The sequence below is a fragment of the Podarcis filfolensis genome (genome assembly GCF_964270895.1).
Source record: "Podarcis filfolensis genome assembly, chromosome: 1".
Classification (NCBI taxonomy): domain Eukaryota; kingdom Metazoa; phylum Chordata; class Lepidosauria; order Squamata; family Lacertidae; genus Podarcis; species Podarcis filfolensis.
The window spans coordinates 74,288,356-74,305,030 of record NC_139604.1 but is presented as its reverse complement, the minus strand read 5'-3'; the positions used below and the strand labels follow the sequence as shown (position 1 = coordinate 74,305,030).

At 47.5% G+C, this 16,675-nt stretch overlaps 1 protein-coding gene across 3 annotated transcripts in view; it reads right to left on the bottom strand.

The window, feature by feature from the left end:
• BDNF (brain derived neurotrophic factor) overlaps positions 1 to 16,228 on the bottom strand; it is a 73,688-nt gene extending 57,460 nt beyond the window's left edge. The window contains exon 1 of one of the 3 annotated variants that reach the window (XM_083600021.1): positions 15,357 to 16,228. In XM_083600021.1, the coding sequence (XP_083456147.1) occupies positions 15,357 to 15,359 (3 nt within the window). In that variant the 5' untranslated portion in view covers positions 15,360 to 16,228. Of the gene's footprint in view, positions 1 to 13,995; positions 14,056 to 14,177; positions 14,614 to 15,356 lie in introns of those variants that run through there. The other 2 variants (XM_083600023.1, XM_083600024.1) reach the window with 2 other exon arrangements.
• Between the last annotated feature and the right edge of the window lie 447 nt (positions 16,229 to 16,675).

The following is a 16,675-nucleotide window of genomic DNA, read 5'->3' as shown; positions in this document are numbered from 1 at the left end:
ATAAGAGGTTATCTACTGCATGGACCACTATGTCCAGGAACTGTTGTAGATGGCAAAACAACCAAATTTGGTAACATGTGCACCATGCTACTGAGGTCATCAAGGCCCATAGTGACAGTGATGGCTCTAGGAGCACCCTCAAACTATGCACCTTCTTCATCAGAGAGAGTAGAACCCCACCCAAAGCTGGTACAGACCATTTCCTAAACCTAGGGACTATCCATCTATAAGGTTTCTGCCCCCCTCCCCATTATTTGGTCACAGTTTATTAGCCCTCATCTAACTGTATCCAGGCACCAGTTTAAGATGTTCATGTCCTCTGCTGATTCATATGTTACAGAGAAATAGAACTGGGTGTCATCCACATATGGATGTCACCTTGCCCCATATCATCTTGTGTACACCTTCAGAGGATTTGCATAAATGCTAAGTAGCACTGGGGACAAAACCGTGCCCTGTGGCACCCTGAAGATCACTTGCCAGGTGTGGAGGCACTGTCATCTAATACTGTCATCTGGAACCATCCCTGGAAGTAGGAGTGACACCATGACAGAACAGTGATCCAACTTCCAACTCATGAGGAAGACACTGTGGTCAATGGTATCAAATGCCACAGAGCAGACTCAGTAGGGTTGCACTTCCTCTGTCTCTCCATCAGGGTGACCAAGGCTGATTCTGTCCCCAAACAAGACCCAAAGTACCGGTACTTGTCTTATTTAGTAGCTGTGAGGTCTCTTAGTCTGTTTAGCAGAGTATATATAACTTTTCACCTCAAATCTGACCACCATCTTTAATTACAATAGGCTGAGAAAGTCCCTAGAAACCTCCCAGTGGTGCAGATGGTAGCAAAATTCAACACACAGTGCTTTATTTGGTATCAAGTAAAGTAAAAGTAGGCTGGGAGCAGAGACCATAGTAAGATGCGAAATGAATCTTCTGTGGGGGATACACTCTATAGCCAGGAAAAGCAATGAGGAGCAATGAGGATCTTGGAAAATGTCCAGGTCAGGAGATTAGGGAAACACACAGATCACGGAATTAAATCACAAAGCAGCTGATAAACTGCAAGGCTTGTTGTGTGGGGGTGGGGTGGGGTGAGGATATCACAGGAACTCCAGGTGCATCAGAAAATTGAAGAAAACTATTACACAAGCTGATAACTTTGAAATCAATAGATGTTTTGTGAACGAAGACCGAATAGAGAGGAGTATACATGACAAGGGTTGTAGCTTGGTGATTGCTATGGCTCAGCAGTGGAAGCCAAAATGTATGCATTGATAGTCCTTCTTCTAGCACTGATCTCCAGGTTATACCAGATCCATATCTATGAGCTATGGGTAAGTTCACACATGCATGTACATCACCTGATTTCTATGTATTTAGGTAGGTACATATTGCATGTTTGCCACTTGTTATAATAATATCAAATAATGACCTGCATGGGTGAGTGGACCATCATAGTATAAAACACCACAGATGGAACTTTAATCTCTTTCATGTCATCTCAAATGCCATGCTTTTCAGTGAAGGCAATTTACACCTTCATCTGCCAGTCACCAAATGAACAGTGATCAAGTGCAGAGATGTCAAGTGGTGCAAATGTACGTGTGTGTGAAGCCTTAACAACTGACCGGTGAATGTGTGAGAAGAATTGCAGTTGAATTGACACTGTGTGATATGGCCATTATTTATGTGCAATGATTTGGCTGCAGTAGCTCATTTGAGCTGTAGTAGCTCATTGATGCTACAGCCATGTACAAGACAAGGATTATTATTCATCCTTGGCCTTATGGACAATGTGGACTAGAAATCCAATTCTAAAAAAGACTTGAAAACCTAAGGGTCAAGCCAACCTGCTTTTTACTCTGTATTCCAGAACAGTATATACAAATAGAGGGGGGTGGGATGAGAAATAGAATGAAAAGAAGATGGAGAACGTGTTGTCATAGAACATTTCCTAAGACAGCTGAGAGGCTTCTTACAAGACAGAACATCTTTGGATTGAACTGAATATATGAGTAATTTGCTATTTGACTCTTCACGGACACAACAAAATATAAGAACTTCAGTAGATAGGCTGACATTTATTGCCATGACAGAATCCTAGACAGGAACTTGTCAAACAATGAGCTTAAGACAGCATTTTAACTCTGGCATCTTTATAAAGTCAATAACAGCCGCATCAAAGGGCAATCATGACCAATGTGGGCGTCTGCCAATTGTGTTTTGAACTGCTGCAATAAGCTAGCCAATCTATGGGAAGTTTGCTAGGTTTGTTTGTGTGTGTTTTGACACCCACATTTCTCCTTAATTATCTTCATGAGGCTGAGGTAGTTAACGCCAGATCTATAGCGCTTCTTAGATGTCAAAATGCCCACACACCTTATGCAATCCTTGGGTTCCCGGCCCCCTTCCGCATTCTTCTTAGCTGGTCCATCTAATTATCTCTTATCATGCCTGTATATCATGTATTATTCATGAAGTTCAAGGTGTAAATAGCTTCTGATTTAAAAAGCCATAATACGTCTAATTACCATTGCATGCATTTCTCCCCTTCCCAGTATATATATATGAGAATATGATCAACTTTGGCATTTATGATTGAGAAATGAACAAATACTGTTTATAATGATGTTTACGTTTTTAAAAGTCTCCCATGAATTCTAGACCAGTTGACACACATACTGGTGGTTTATTATTGTCCTTTCCTGTTCTGAGCCACAGGGGGGGAAAGGACATTAATCCCTACCCCACCCCCCACATGTGATATGGTCAGGGAAACATTTAAGATGGCAAGCTAGTGAAAAAGTTGAGGCTTAATGATTAGGTTACCTAATCATTCTGCCTGAATGTCAGAGTAAATTGGATGCCACATAGGATATAGGTTAAGTACCCAGCTGGAGAAATAGTGCCCTCGATGCACTGCAGAAGGAGAACCAACTTTCTAATCCTGCCTGTTTCAGAAGAAAAGAAAAGGAAGCATGTTTGCTTTGGGACATTGAATTTAGAATAAGACATGCTTTCAGTGCTGGAAAGTTTATACACGTTCTGTATTAAATGGGATGCTGCCTTTTCTTTTAGATACTTTCTTTCTTATTTGTATCTTTTATGCAGTTTTGTGATACAGTAATTTGGAGGTGTATCTCCTCCTGCTTTCATTTTTCATAGGGCATGACCCAGACAAAGTTTAAGCCCCACTGATTTCAGTAATTTAAACAAATGCTTAGTTTTCACATTGAAACTAAGTTGTCCTAACTTTAATTGGATACAAACCAAAAACCCACCAAGCTGCCAAAGTTGTTAAAAATGAAAACGGGGCATGCCTTGTTAAGAATACATAAACAAAAATGCAGGATAAATGCATCCCAAGGGTTAATAATCCATATATCATTTCCCCTGGTATTCCTAATTCCAATATTTCATGCCACCAGCACATTTTACTGTGCTACTGCAGCTGCCTATGACATACTTCAAAACTTTGCAGTGGCCCACACAGGGAATGGATGGTGAAGTGATCACATGACCAAGCCACATCAATGCAACTTGCATCTTGCCACTTAAACAATGGTCATGCAAAATTGGCCCAAAAAGTAATGTTGGGAGGACAAGCATTTCTCCAAAAGGGGGTCAGCATAGAGCATCCTGTGTGGCAGGATCAATATGTCCCGTCCTCCTGATCAGAAATTAAAGGCTAGAGGCTGATAAGTCTGTAAGATGGTATACAGACCAGTTCTCAGGGTGGGGGTTTGTGTGCTTGGATTGTTTTTATGTATTATTGCTTGTCACACTTTATATTGACGTCTGCCACCTTGTAAGACATGTTCTAATAGGCATTTATTTATTAAATAAATAAGAGAAGCAGGAAGAATCCAGAACAGTCACTTAAAACAAGGAGGTGTGAGGTTTATTGACCTCCAAGATTCTACAGAAGGAGGACTAGCTGGTTTGGAAGAAGAACAAGGATGAATTCATCATGAGCCCATCTTAACATGCCAGCACATTCAAGTTATGCTCTGCATTGAACTACCTCTAACTGCATCCTTCTTGGAACGATTGCCCCTATATAAGGGGCTGCAAAGTGGGAAATCAACGTGAGGGCGTTGAAACGTACCTCTGGTTAAGAATTTAATTCGTTCTGGAGGTCCGTTCTTAACCTGAAACTGTTCTTAACCGGAGGTACCACTTTAGCTAATGGGGCCTCCCGCTGCTGCCGCACCGCCGCCGTGCGATTTCTGTTCTCATCCTGAAGCAAAGTTCTTAACCCAAGGTACTATTTCTGGGTTGGCAGAGTCTGTAACCTGAAGCGTCTGTAACCTGAGGTACCACTGTACTGTGTAAAACAGTTACACCCCGCTGGCCGTCTGAAGAGTATATTAGGGGGAGAGCCAAGAGACTACTGGCACAATATTGTACCACTGTGAGAGGAACAGAAACAGTATTTTTAATCCGTTTACTCTTCTGAATCCTATGAAACAACTACAACTGGCAACTTTTCCGGCAGCATCTGAAAGCCCAAACTTTGAGATCTTTACTCAGCCCTATTGTTGGCAAACCCTCAATTTATTTCAGAGTTTTGGCATAGCTTCTTTCACATGTCATATCGCTCTGCCAACATCCTGTAAAGAATTTCTTTTGGCACTTCAATATCCTTTGCTTCTTCACAGGGATGTAACTAGGCTTAAATGGTCCCTGCTGCACAGAATGGAAGTGGGCCTCATGGTTGCTGTGTTTGTGAGGTCTGGAAAACCTGCACGTATATGTGATTTGAGGCTGCCCTAAGTCATTTTGCTGCCTGAGGCAGAAGGCAAGATGGTGTCCTGTCCCACTTTATCTGCAGAAACTAACCCAACTGGGAGTTGAATCTTCCTTTGAGAGCATAAGAACGTAAGACGGACCTGCTGAATCAGGCCAAAGCATCCAATCTAGTCCAGCATCCTGTTCTAACAGCAGTCAGTCAGATGCCTATAAGAAGGCCACAGGCAGGATCAGAGTGAAACAAACATCCCCCAGAAGCATATTGCTCCCCAACTGTGGAGGTAGAACATGGGCATCAGGATCCTTAAATTGCCTAATGCCCTTTTAAAGCCAACCCAGTTAATGGCCATCCCTGCCTATCATGGGAAGGAATTCTCTGGGATAGCTCAGATAGTACAGCATGAAACTCTTAATCTCAGGTTCATGAGTTCGAGCCCCATGTTGGGCAAAATATCCCTCCATTGTAGGGGATTGGACTTATGGATCCTTCCAACTCTACAATTCTATGATCTTTGATCCACTGTGTGCTGCATGAAGAAGTATTTCCAACACATAGCTTCATAGCCACAAGTTCTAGTGTTATGAGAGAGGGAGAAAAGGCTGTTCTCTAACCACTTTCTCCATACTGTACATGATTTATTTATTTATTAGCCACCTTTTTCTTCCAATGAGCTCAAGGTGTTGTAAACAGTTCTTGTCCTCTCCATTTCATCCTCTCAACAACCCCATGAGATAGGTTAGGCTAAGAGCTGGTGACTGGCCCAAGGTCACCCAGTGAGCTTCATGGCTGAGTGGGGATTCAAAACCCGCTCTCCCGCGTCCTAGTCCAACATTCAAACCATTATGCCACACTGGCTCATTGTATACATGACTGTCATGTTGCCTCTTACTCTAAGCCCCAGAAGTTTTAACGCTTTCTCGTAGAAGAGTTGCTCCATCCCCTTGAACATGCTAGTTGCTCTTTTCTGAAGATGGTGAACTTGGACTCTGGTCCAAGTCTGCAGCCACCAGGCCAGGTCCCATGACACTCACAGCCTGGACCTCACCTCCAGCATCTCCATGCCACCCTCTGCAACTACCAGCAACATTTGTGGCCTGAGGGAACTGTCACATTCTGCCTAATGGTAGAGGTGGCCCTGCATGTATTTGCTTACTAAACAGAGAGTCAGTCTGCATGCTCCATTCCTCTGGGGAATACTTAAGATTTTTAAGTATACACCTGAAAAAGGAAAGTATCCATGCAGAGAAACAAGTGTTTGAAAACAGGGATGCATAAAAGAGCTGAGATTGCATCCAGCTTCTTGCTGGGTTTGTGACAAGTGGCAAGACCAAGTTGATTGCTATCTAATAGCTAAAATGGCCCAGATGTGGATGTTCTTGCATCAGAAAGCTCAGAATCTCATCCCAGCGCTGACCAAGCTCAGATCTGACTCGCTTTAGCAGCATCACATGAGACAAGTGATTAGCCCCTCCCTCTCCATTTTCCTCCGAAGAGGTGCCAGCTATCCATATGGCATCTGCTCCAAAGCCATCCCATTGACAGGCTGCCCTGGAATAAACAGGCTCCGGAATGCCCCCACATGACGTCAACGGGACTACTCCAGAGCAAGCGGCTCGAGGATTGCAGCACAAGAATAGAAACAATATGTAAGCAGATGGAAATGTTAGCACTGCCAAGGATGACAGCTCACGAGCATGCATCACACATTGGTGAAATAATGAAAAATGGGTGGGCAGTTGTTATGCTAACTTCATGCTGCCCGTTATGTTTTTCTGACTCCAAAATCTGCTAGAGAACTGAGGGGGAGCATGCTTGTTGCTTCTCAAGAGATATTTTCAGCTAAGCAGAGCAGCCAGAGTAAGGATTCTTTCTGGCTTGTGGGTGGAGGACAGACGCTCATATATATATATATATATATATATATATATATATATATATATATATATACACACACACACACACACTTTTTTAAAAATAATTTTTATTAACTGGCCAATCACATCAAATTAAATCACATCACATAAATTCCAAATTACAAAGCCAAATTTTTAAATTTTGTTGGGGGAACCCATACTTCAAGATCCAAAGGGGGATTCAGATCATCTTCTTATTACTGCGTTAATGTCCAAATCAGTCCCAATCAGTCCAAACAAAATTCACAATTCTATCCAGTCTTATCTTGGTGTTTCCACATCATATCTTGTTCATATAATTTCTATTTTTCCTTTACGATCTCTTCTGTTAGTCTCCTTAAGCCAATAAGCAAAATAATAATCCTGTGTGGATTTCCCGTTCCTCCACTAAGTCCAGATGGTTTCCATATATCTCCTTCGTAGATAACAGCGCTCTTTCCATCATAAATTTGGCATTTGTCGCTCTTAAGTCCCACCGAGAAGTTGATCCACAATATGTAAACAACTCTATTTCTCTTTTTCTCCTCCCAGACCCAAGAGCTCCAACAATGCCTCCCAAAATGGCGACGGCATTTTTAACTGCGTCATTCCAAAACTCTTAGCTTTCCAGCTTCATCTGGAAACATTGCTTTGGTTCGAAAGTTTATCTCCACACAGCCTTAAATCCACAGCTTAAGTCCTTAGTTTCTGACTCATTAGGGGAGGGGATTCTTGTTAAATCACATAAGAAAAAGGAAGGCAGGTTTTTTCCCCTCCCCCCTCAGTCATACCGTATCTTGACGTATCTTCTCATATTTTATTCTTGTCTTGTTATCAGAGATCTCTTCTGTCAGCAGTCTTTACTCCCCTTTTTCCTTGAAGCATGTGCAATTTATCTCGTCCAAATTGTTTCTTTTGAAGATGCTTGCAACTAGCGGCGCGAATCAGGGACGGCGTCCAGGAGTGCCGGAATCCCACAGGAGGGCTTTGTGCCTAGTGCCCCCACCCCCACAAATTCGGGGGTGGTATAGGGCACAGCAGGCAAGGGCCGTCCCCCCCACAATCCTGGGGGGGGTTAAGGAGGCTAATTACCCCCATCATAGCCTCCAAATTACCTCGTGTGGGTCGGAGAGATGTTATTGTCAGCCATCTTCCGATGCGCCACCTAGTGGCCCCCCCTAAACACACTCTCTCTCTCTCATGCACACACTCACTCACTCACTCATCAGAGCCTGTCTTAAGGGAATGTGGCAGATCCAATGAAAAGCGCTCAAAATTTGGGATGCCGTCAGTGGCAAAGGACCAAAAAAGTCACCCTTGTGGGTGAAACAGTCCAAGTCCCCTTGGACTTTAGCTGTGAGAGTAATATGAAGCTCCCTTTAAATGTCAATGCTACGTCCTCCAGTGGGAAATAAATCTCAGTCAAACAAAGCTACAACCTCCAGTGGGAAATAAATCTCAGCCAACCCATGTATTTAATCTTAACAGGGCTCGTGGAGCAGGCTCTGCAAACCACACACATTCATTTTGTTTATCATAGGGTTGAGCTGCACATGTCATTTTCGTCATGTGGCAGGTGCAGCATGAAGTGGCGACTGGCCACAGATAACTCCACTGGCAAAAGAGATCTGGAAGATCGTGGGTCCTTCCAGCTCAGTATGGTCTGCATTGACTGACAGCAGCTCTCCAGGGTTTCAGGCAGGGCACATTTCCAGCCCTACTTAGAGAGGCAGAGGATTGAGCCAGGGGTCTCTTGCATGGAAAGCAGATGCTCTAATACTAAGCTGCAGCCTTTCTTGGCCATTGTATCGGAAATGCAATGGCCAAGATCCAGAGCACCTGTGAAAGCAAATATAGTGACCACAAGAGGGCTTCTTAGCCTTCTTTCCTTAAGCATCAGTATATCCTTATCCCACTGAGGAACAGATGGGAGTTTTAAACAGAGGCAAGTTTTTAGAAGAAGCCTGTAATATAGGATAGAAGAAAGAGTTAAACAAGAGAACAATATATACCAGGCTACTGCTATCAATTCATAAAGGGCTAGTTTTCACATCCCCCTCCATCACTTGATCACTGGGCTGTACCTGCACTCTTTTTCAGTGCTCCTCCTCATGCATAGCCTGAGGCTGAGGCGAGATTGCGCATAGTGACCGTACCCTCTGAGCACTGGGTGAAAGGGGCCTTCTTTACACAGCTCTATTTGCCTTGAATCTGAATGTGCCCAGTTCCCACATTCAGATAAACCTATGCAGGAGTGGGAATATACTGCAGAAGCTTCCTTCAGTCCTTCAACCAAACTCACAGAAATTGCGAACACGGGGCCAATCCACCTGTTCCGTCTACACATGAACAGATGGTCTGAAAGGGCTTCAGATGACTAAAGCATATGTGAACTGCGGGAAACATTATTTGTGGGAGGAGGCTGCTATGGAAGTGCATAGCTCGCCCCGTTTTCTGGCAGACGTACGATCTTCCCCGGCTGAGAAGAGGGGAAACCCATTCTTCCTACTTTCAAACTAGGAGCAGTACATGGTGCTGATTGGTTGGCCTTAAGAAGAAATCAGCGATGTATGTAGGAGGAAAACCAACTACAGCGGGGGAAGGATGACATGTGTGCATGTTTGACGTTCTGTACAAGCATGTGTGAACCAGCCTTTAAACCATAGTGCATGGGTACATACTTGGAAAGTGGCGGACTGTCCTTCATTGGAGGTTTTTAAACGGAGGCTGGATGACCACTTATCGGTCATGCTTTAGTAGGGATTTCCTGAAGCAGCAGTGAGTTGGACCAGATGAGCTTTGAGACCCATTCCTGAACTAGGATTCCCATACTGATAAAATACTGGTAAAATGTATCACAGTGTCCATGTACCAGCTTGGTAATCCAGCTGTCCCTCCTGCAAGCAGAGGAGGATTTTACTGCCCAGGTATGGAAATACAGTAAAAATTATCATTGCCTAGCAGGATGTTATAAATGATTCTCTTCCCATGTGGTGCACTGCTGTGCTATGTGCAGAGTGTGATAAAATACCCCTTGGTACATGGTCTCTATATTTCTCCTAAGAGGCAAATCTAAAGCACTGAAACAGCAAATACTTGCTCCTCCTCATTATGGTTTGTGACATTGTATTGGCAATGCAATTGAAACATCCTGACTTAAGATTGCATGGGCTAATTGTAAAGGAATACTTGCATATCGATAATCAACAAGTTGTGTTCTCAAGTTACTCTGCTTAGGAATTGATTTCTAAAACTACAGTCCATTTCTTCAGAAGTACTGGAGTTAGTAGGATAACTTGAGTATGTGGATGTGAGGGTGATCTGGCTGCAACATCTGCCACCCCATTGAGTAGAACTTGTTTCTGGCCATAGCCCTAATCACTCACACTCCCAAATAAGTTTCAAAGAAAGCAAAGAGGCAAAGAGTTAAACACAGTAAAGGATAACAGCTTACTTTCCTCACAGAATATGAAAAAGTTGGCAGGACCCATCATTCCATTGCTATGCTTGGCTCTACTTATTGTTGGTAAGTAGATATTGCAGACCATGCTTTGTCAACCAGCTGCATCCCATATATTTTGGACTGCAACTTCCATCCGTCCCAGGCGGCAAAGCTGTATGATGTTGGGGCTCGTGTGAGTTATAGTCCAAAACATCTGGAGGGCACCAGGTTGGAGAAGCCTGCTGTAGACACTGAAGCTGTTTGGTTTATCTACACTAGCCTCATGTCCTTGGATGCCTTATTTTAAGGCAAGGATGACCAAGAGGTGGCACCTTAGAATTACCTGGCCCCTGAAACTGCTTTACGTGGCCCCTGGCCCACGCTGCCAAATTTTGATCATTATGATCAAAAGGCGGCACCCAGTTTTGCTCAAAAAGGGAATTCTTAATGCAAAACCACTCTTTGGCATTCTGTATATAACACGTGCAGCATAATAATGTGCATCTTTCTCTGTAGCACTATGCCTGAGCACACAGCTTTGAAGCACTTACTGCAATAGCATTCCAACTTTATGATTGAGTCTGGGCATTGCATGTGCATGGGTGAAAATCCACTTACTGTCCTCGGACTATTTAAAACAGTGTTCCAGGGAACCCTGGATTGTGTGAAAGCTCATTAGAGGTGCCCCAGAGAAGTCAGAAATGATGGGCAAGCATCCCTAGACTACCATCCTTTCCTTGCATTGTGCAGCCATAGGGTAGCACTGGACAGGTTCTATGATGGACTCTTAGGCATAGAACCTAAGGCAACAGTGAGATTTAGCTTCAGGCCCATTGCTAGATCCCTGAAAGACTCAGCACACAGGCCCATGTCCACATTTAAAGCACACAGCTTCCCCCAGTTAATCCTGAGAACTATAGTTTGTTAAGGGTGCTGGGAACTGCAGCTCTGTGAGGGGTAAACTCAGGATTCCCATAATTCTTTGTGGGCAGTTATATATTTTAAATGTGTGTTAAATGCATGGTGTAGGAAGACCTGGGTTCAAATCCTGATTTAACCATGAACTCCAAGTTAGGCTTAATTTTAATGGGGCTCATAATGGCTACATCTTACAACTTGTTTTTAAGGGCAGGGTGCTCTATTGCACAGCCTGCAAAGTAACCAGTACATTTTCTTCCCAACTACCAAGCCAAACATATCCGGAATTAGTGTTAAGAACTAAGGTGGGAGGGGTTTTTCTTCCGGACACACTTGAGTCTCACTACATCTAGGTTTAGAAAGCTATGACTACTGTCTTTGGGCAAATCACTCTCTTGCATCCTCATCTACAAAGTGGTCATGTTGCTGACTTATCTCAGGGGACTTATATATATATGGTGAGGATTCCCACACTTGGACATAGCCAAGGGAGGAAAGATGCCCCCCTAAATCAATAAAAAATACTTAACTAACTTAAGTTCTCTGCTCCAGAAAATAAGCTTGCCCCCCTCAACAAAAATCCTCGTTACGGCCATGCAGGCAAGTGTTCCACAACACCGTAGGCATGCTAGAAATGAACACCTGACACCACCTACCCCAATATTGGCCTGGTTTTAGCACCAATCCCATTTCTCTACCCAGAAACTCCTTTCTGGACAACTTTGTTCGTGAAACCAGTTTATGTCGCAAAGACCTGCTCAACCAGAAGCCACCGCGGCAGATCTTTAGCTTGGGAAGGAACTCCCGGTCCAACACACACACACACACACACACACACACACACGTGTTCCCTGAGCTGCACAGCCCTCTCTACGCCATTGCCTCGGTCCATCTGCCCACCAAATGGGTAACTCCGCTCAGATCCCCCTTAGCAACCGAGGCAGGTTCTCCACCCCACCACGCACCGCAGCCTGGGCGGCTCCTCTCCCGGTTGGCGAAAGTCACAATATTGACTTCCCTCGCTCCTGCGGGCGCCAATTGGAACTCGGAAGAGCAGGGGCTCAAGCGAGAGGCAGGAAGGCGCGCGGCGCCTTTAAGGGCTCCCTCCGCATCCTCCCTCTCTCGCTCTCCGCCAATCTCCGCCCGAGAGCTCTCAGCCCCGCCGATCCGTATTTAAAGGCGCGCCATCTGGGCAGGTGGGAGGTGCGAGTGATGCCGCCGCTGCCTCGGAGTTCCTTTGCAGCACGTTTGGGATTGCATCAGACCGAGCAGAAATCCCCCCTCCAGCGCCTTGGCCGGCCCGCTCCGCCTCCTCCTCCTCCGGAAGGCGAGCTCCAAATCCGAACGAGGCGCTCCTCTCCCCGCAGGCTCCGCTTGGGGCGCCTCTGGGGACCCCGGGGTAGCTTCCTCCTCCTCCTCTCCTCCGGCAGCGGGATCCCACCCGGGTCCCCCGCCCCTACACACCTCGACTTCCGACCCGTGCGTGGGAGGCCACTCTGTATCCTTCCTCCCCCGCCCCAAGCCACACCCTTTTGCGAAATCCTCTCTTCCCTCCCCCTGCCTGCCTGCCTGCCTGCCTGCTTGGGATTCTCCCTTCTTCCCTGAGCTACGTGATCGCAATCGCGCCGGAGGAGACACTCGCGGCCCGAGGAGCTGCGCTGGGAAGCGGGTGGGAGGAGGAGGAGGAGGTGGAGGAGGGAAGGCGAAGCCAAGGAAGATCGCCAGGCAGGCAGGCAGCAGCGCGTTGCAGCCAGCTAAAGCCGGCCGAGCAGCCCCGGGAACAAAGAGCGAGGCCGGCGAGGTGGGATCTCTCTCTCCAGGACGCAGCAGAACCTGCGATGGGGAGCGAAAGGGACAGGGGAAAGCAAGGGCCGGATCCAGCACCAACAGTCCAGCACACCCTTGTCAGTTTCAGCTCGGGGCGATGGCCGAGCGTGGCTTTGGGGGAAGGCAGCGGAGCGGCTGTCCCTGGTTTCTCGTGCAGGCTCCCCGCTTCTCTTAAAGCCATCGCGCGCCTCCTTGGTTTGTAACACCTCCTGGCCAGGCTGGCGGTGGGTGAAGAGGCAGCTCTTCGCCGGGGGTTTCCTGCCTTTTCCCGTTAAGCCTAGCTCGCCTGCCTCCCTCTTTGCTCTCCGCGGATGAAGATTCCCATTCCCTCCTTGTCCCTACCCGGCTTCTTTCTCCACCCCCACTTCTCTGGGCACCACGCCGGACGGACGGATTTGAGGCTGGATCGGATCTCCGCTCCTAGCTATGATCCTTGCAATGGGCGGAGGGGGGGTTTCAAGGGAGCGGGGAGACGATGACGACTTAAGAAGGGGAAAGATAGAAATCAGGGATGAGGCGCCCCATCACCGCCGCGTGCATAGCAAGCACCTCTCTCTCTACCTGTGAGCAACAGCAGCACCCGCTGCTCCAAACTGCTGACTTTCCACAGCTTATTTTTAGCCTGGAGACTAAATATTATTAGCTACATTTCTACGTAGGAAGAATCGAAAGAGGAAAGGGGAGGGGAGAGAGAATGGAAGGGAAGGAGGGGGGGGGGAATAAAACACAGGAGCAGGAAGACTGCAAGAGAATGGAGTTTCCGCTGCGTTGATACGTTGGAGGGTTTAGAAACACCCCGCTGGAGAGAAAAAATAAAACTGGCAACTAAAGTACCACAGAGAGCCGCTTTTGGAGAAGGCACCACACGTGAATGCAAGCGAAGGTATCGTCCATGTAAACACAGGAAGGCGATCGTTTGGAGAGGAGTTTCTGGAGAGCTGACTCTCTCTCTCTCCCCAAAGCGGTGACCAGCTCCTGGTAGCTTATCACTTGCCGGTGATCTCTCTGTCTTTGCGCCCATCTCTCTCCAGAAGACACACGCTATCTCGCTCTCGCTCTCTCTCGCACAAACACACACACGGTAACCTGGGATCCAACCCCACGAGTTAAGCCAACTCTTGGGAGTGAGCAGTCGCGCCAGGCGCCTCTCCCTCGCCTACCTTGCCTCTCTTCCTCCGCGCGCCCAGATCGGAAAGCAAGAGCACAAACTCGGCCAAGAGGAGCGAAGAAACCTTTCTCCCCGTCGCGGGGAGACGGAGGACGGGTGGGAAGGCGCGCACGGACACACACGCACACCGGGAAGCGAGGAGGGGGAGGCAAGAGATCGGCGCCCTTTCCTTACCTTTAGTCACCGCTAACCCACAACCCGTGGCGAGCTCTTTCAGAAGCAGCGCACTCGCATCTCCCAGAGTTGACCCGACCCGTCGGGGCCAAGCGCCGGAGCTGCTCGCTCTCGCTCTCTGCCTTGCACTCCCCGCCGCTAGGAATCCGAGTCAATGTCAGCCCAGAAACCGGGACGCAGTTGAAACTGTGACGGGAGAGGGTTTGCTCCGTCTCTTTCTCTCTGTCTCTCTCTCCCTCTCCCTCCTCCTAGCCAGATCTTATCAGTGTGAGGGGAGGTCCACCCTAGCCGCCTTTTAAGAGCTCCGGGATTCGCTCCGGAGGGGAGACAGATACCTGGGGTGCCAAACCCATTGCCTCTCTCCAAGGTACTGATCGACACCCCCTCCTCCTCCCTCCTCCCCCACCCCTTTCTCCTCAACGCCCCAGGAAAGGTGGGGAGGGGGCGTCGAGGATGTTCACTTTCACGAAGTGTCACTTGATACGGGTTTCGCCTTTTCTTTCCCTTTTCTCGGGCTCTGTCACGTGAAGCGAGCTTGGCAAAAGAGCCGGGCTGTAAATAGAAGATCACATGTTGAGTTTGCTTCACCGGGGCGGCCGGGAGGGGGGGGGTTGGAATCACCCATTACATTATTTTATAATTTTTTTGTTCTCCTGCCTCCTCCCTACAACTGTCCCCCCTCTCTCCGCCCCAAACATCCCGTTCCAATATTATTCTCCCTCCCCCCCAAGTGTCCGTGTGAAATAACAACAAACACCCTCGCCACCATCATCCTCAACAGCAGAAAGGGTGAAAGTGGATCGCGCAGCCAACAGCTTTCCCAAGGAAAAACCCCGCTCCAAGTTTCTGATACGCAGCCTTAAATCAAAAAGAGCGTTGCCGTTAAAGTTGGAGCCTCTTTAAACACACACACACACACTTCCCGCACGCACGCAATTCATCTGGCCTCTGAGACTCATGTTATGCCTGGTGAAATTAAAGTGCTACCGAGTGGGGACGTCGGGGGCGAGAGGAGGGTTGAGAGATTAATAATAACGATGCTAATAATGATGATGATAGTAAGGTGAGCTGTGAACTATTGTTGTCAGGCAACAGCCCCAAGCTTTACTGAGATCTATCTATCCATCTTCTTTGAAATCACAAGTCTGGAAAATAACGATACCTGGTCTTGGTACTCACCATTGTTTCTTTGCTGTCCTGGCGACAGAAGTGCCTTTAAAATCCAGTCTCTCCAACAGATGCTGGGAGGTAATGTGTCTCGTTTGAAGTCATCATGTGAGAAGTTCTGCTCGGCTCAGTGGATCGCCCACCACTTGGTGTGACTTATGAATCTAATAACAACCCTTTGCAATATCCGCAAGCCTCAACTCTTCCACCACCTTGGTGGCTACAGGAAGGAAACGGAAAGCGACGGGCTGGCAGGGAGTTCTTTAAAAACCGATCTCGGATTTACGCAAACGCCTGAGCTCACAGACACGTTTTCTCTCCCCCTTTGGGTTCTTCTTCTTACGTGATCTTAATAAACGAGAAGGGGGTTGGCAACTAGACCCAGCTGGAACCATCCAGGCAAAGAAGTGGCGCGCGGGGTGGGGAGGGGGAGAGAAAACGTGTCTCTCTCTCTCGCCCCCTCCTTTTGAATTGCCTCCCTCCCGACACGTGGGGAGTGGGCTTCAAAGTTCGCCGCCAAAGTCTTCTCAGGACACCCCATAGAACGAACGCAGGGAAAGAGAGAAAAAGTCCAGCTCACTTTACCTCCCCCCACCCCGCGCCCGCTCTAACCCGTCTGGTGCGTGCAGGCGAGCAAGATGAGCCGGCTGGAGATTTGCATTTGGTGGGAGCAGGTAAGGAAGCAGCCGGCGTTTCCCTCTCTCTCTCTCTCTCTCTCTCTCCTTCCCTTGCCGTGTCACTTTCACTCTAACTGAACACACGGACGGCACTCCAGGGACTTGTTGCATCCGAGCGGAGTGGAGCCAAACAGGCGGAACTATGCAGGTGGCATGGCGAAGGGAGGACGAGAGGGAGGCAGGCAGATGGTGGATGGAGACCGGCAGACAGGTGCTCGAGGATATTTACATATACCTGCATACGCATCTGAATGGCTGGCTCGCGGATGGAGTGTGCGCGCGTGCGTGTGTGCGCATCAGGGAAGGAAGACTAAGCAACGCTCTGCGTTAATACGCATGGGTGCCTATGGGGTTTAGGTCTAGGATCCAGGTACAGGATTGTATAATGATGGCGGGATGGATGGGGGTGTGATACCTGTGCATACCCATCCGTTTTGTACCTGGATCCTAAGCTCATTTGCTGGGGAATAAGACCATGGATTTCAGCGGAGCTTACTTTCAAGGAAGCGTGTTGCAGTCCTACGCGCGTTTACCTGGAAGTAAGCCCTGCTGAGTTCAGTCGGGCTGACTCCCAAGTGAGGAAGTGTGCAGCAAGATTGAAGCTGTAGTTCTTCACTCCATCCTTCAACTCCAAGGACTAACCCCTGTTCATTA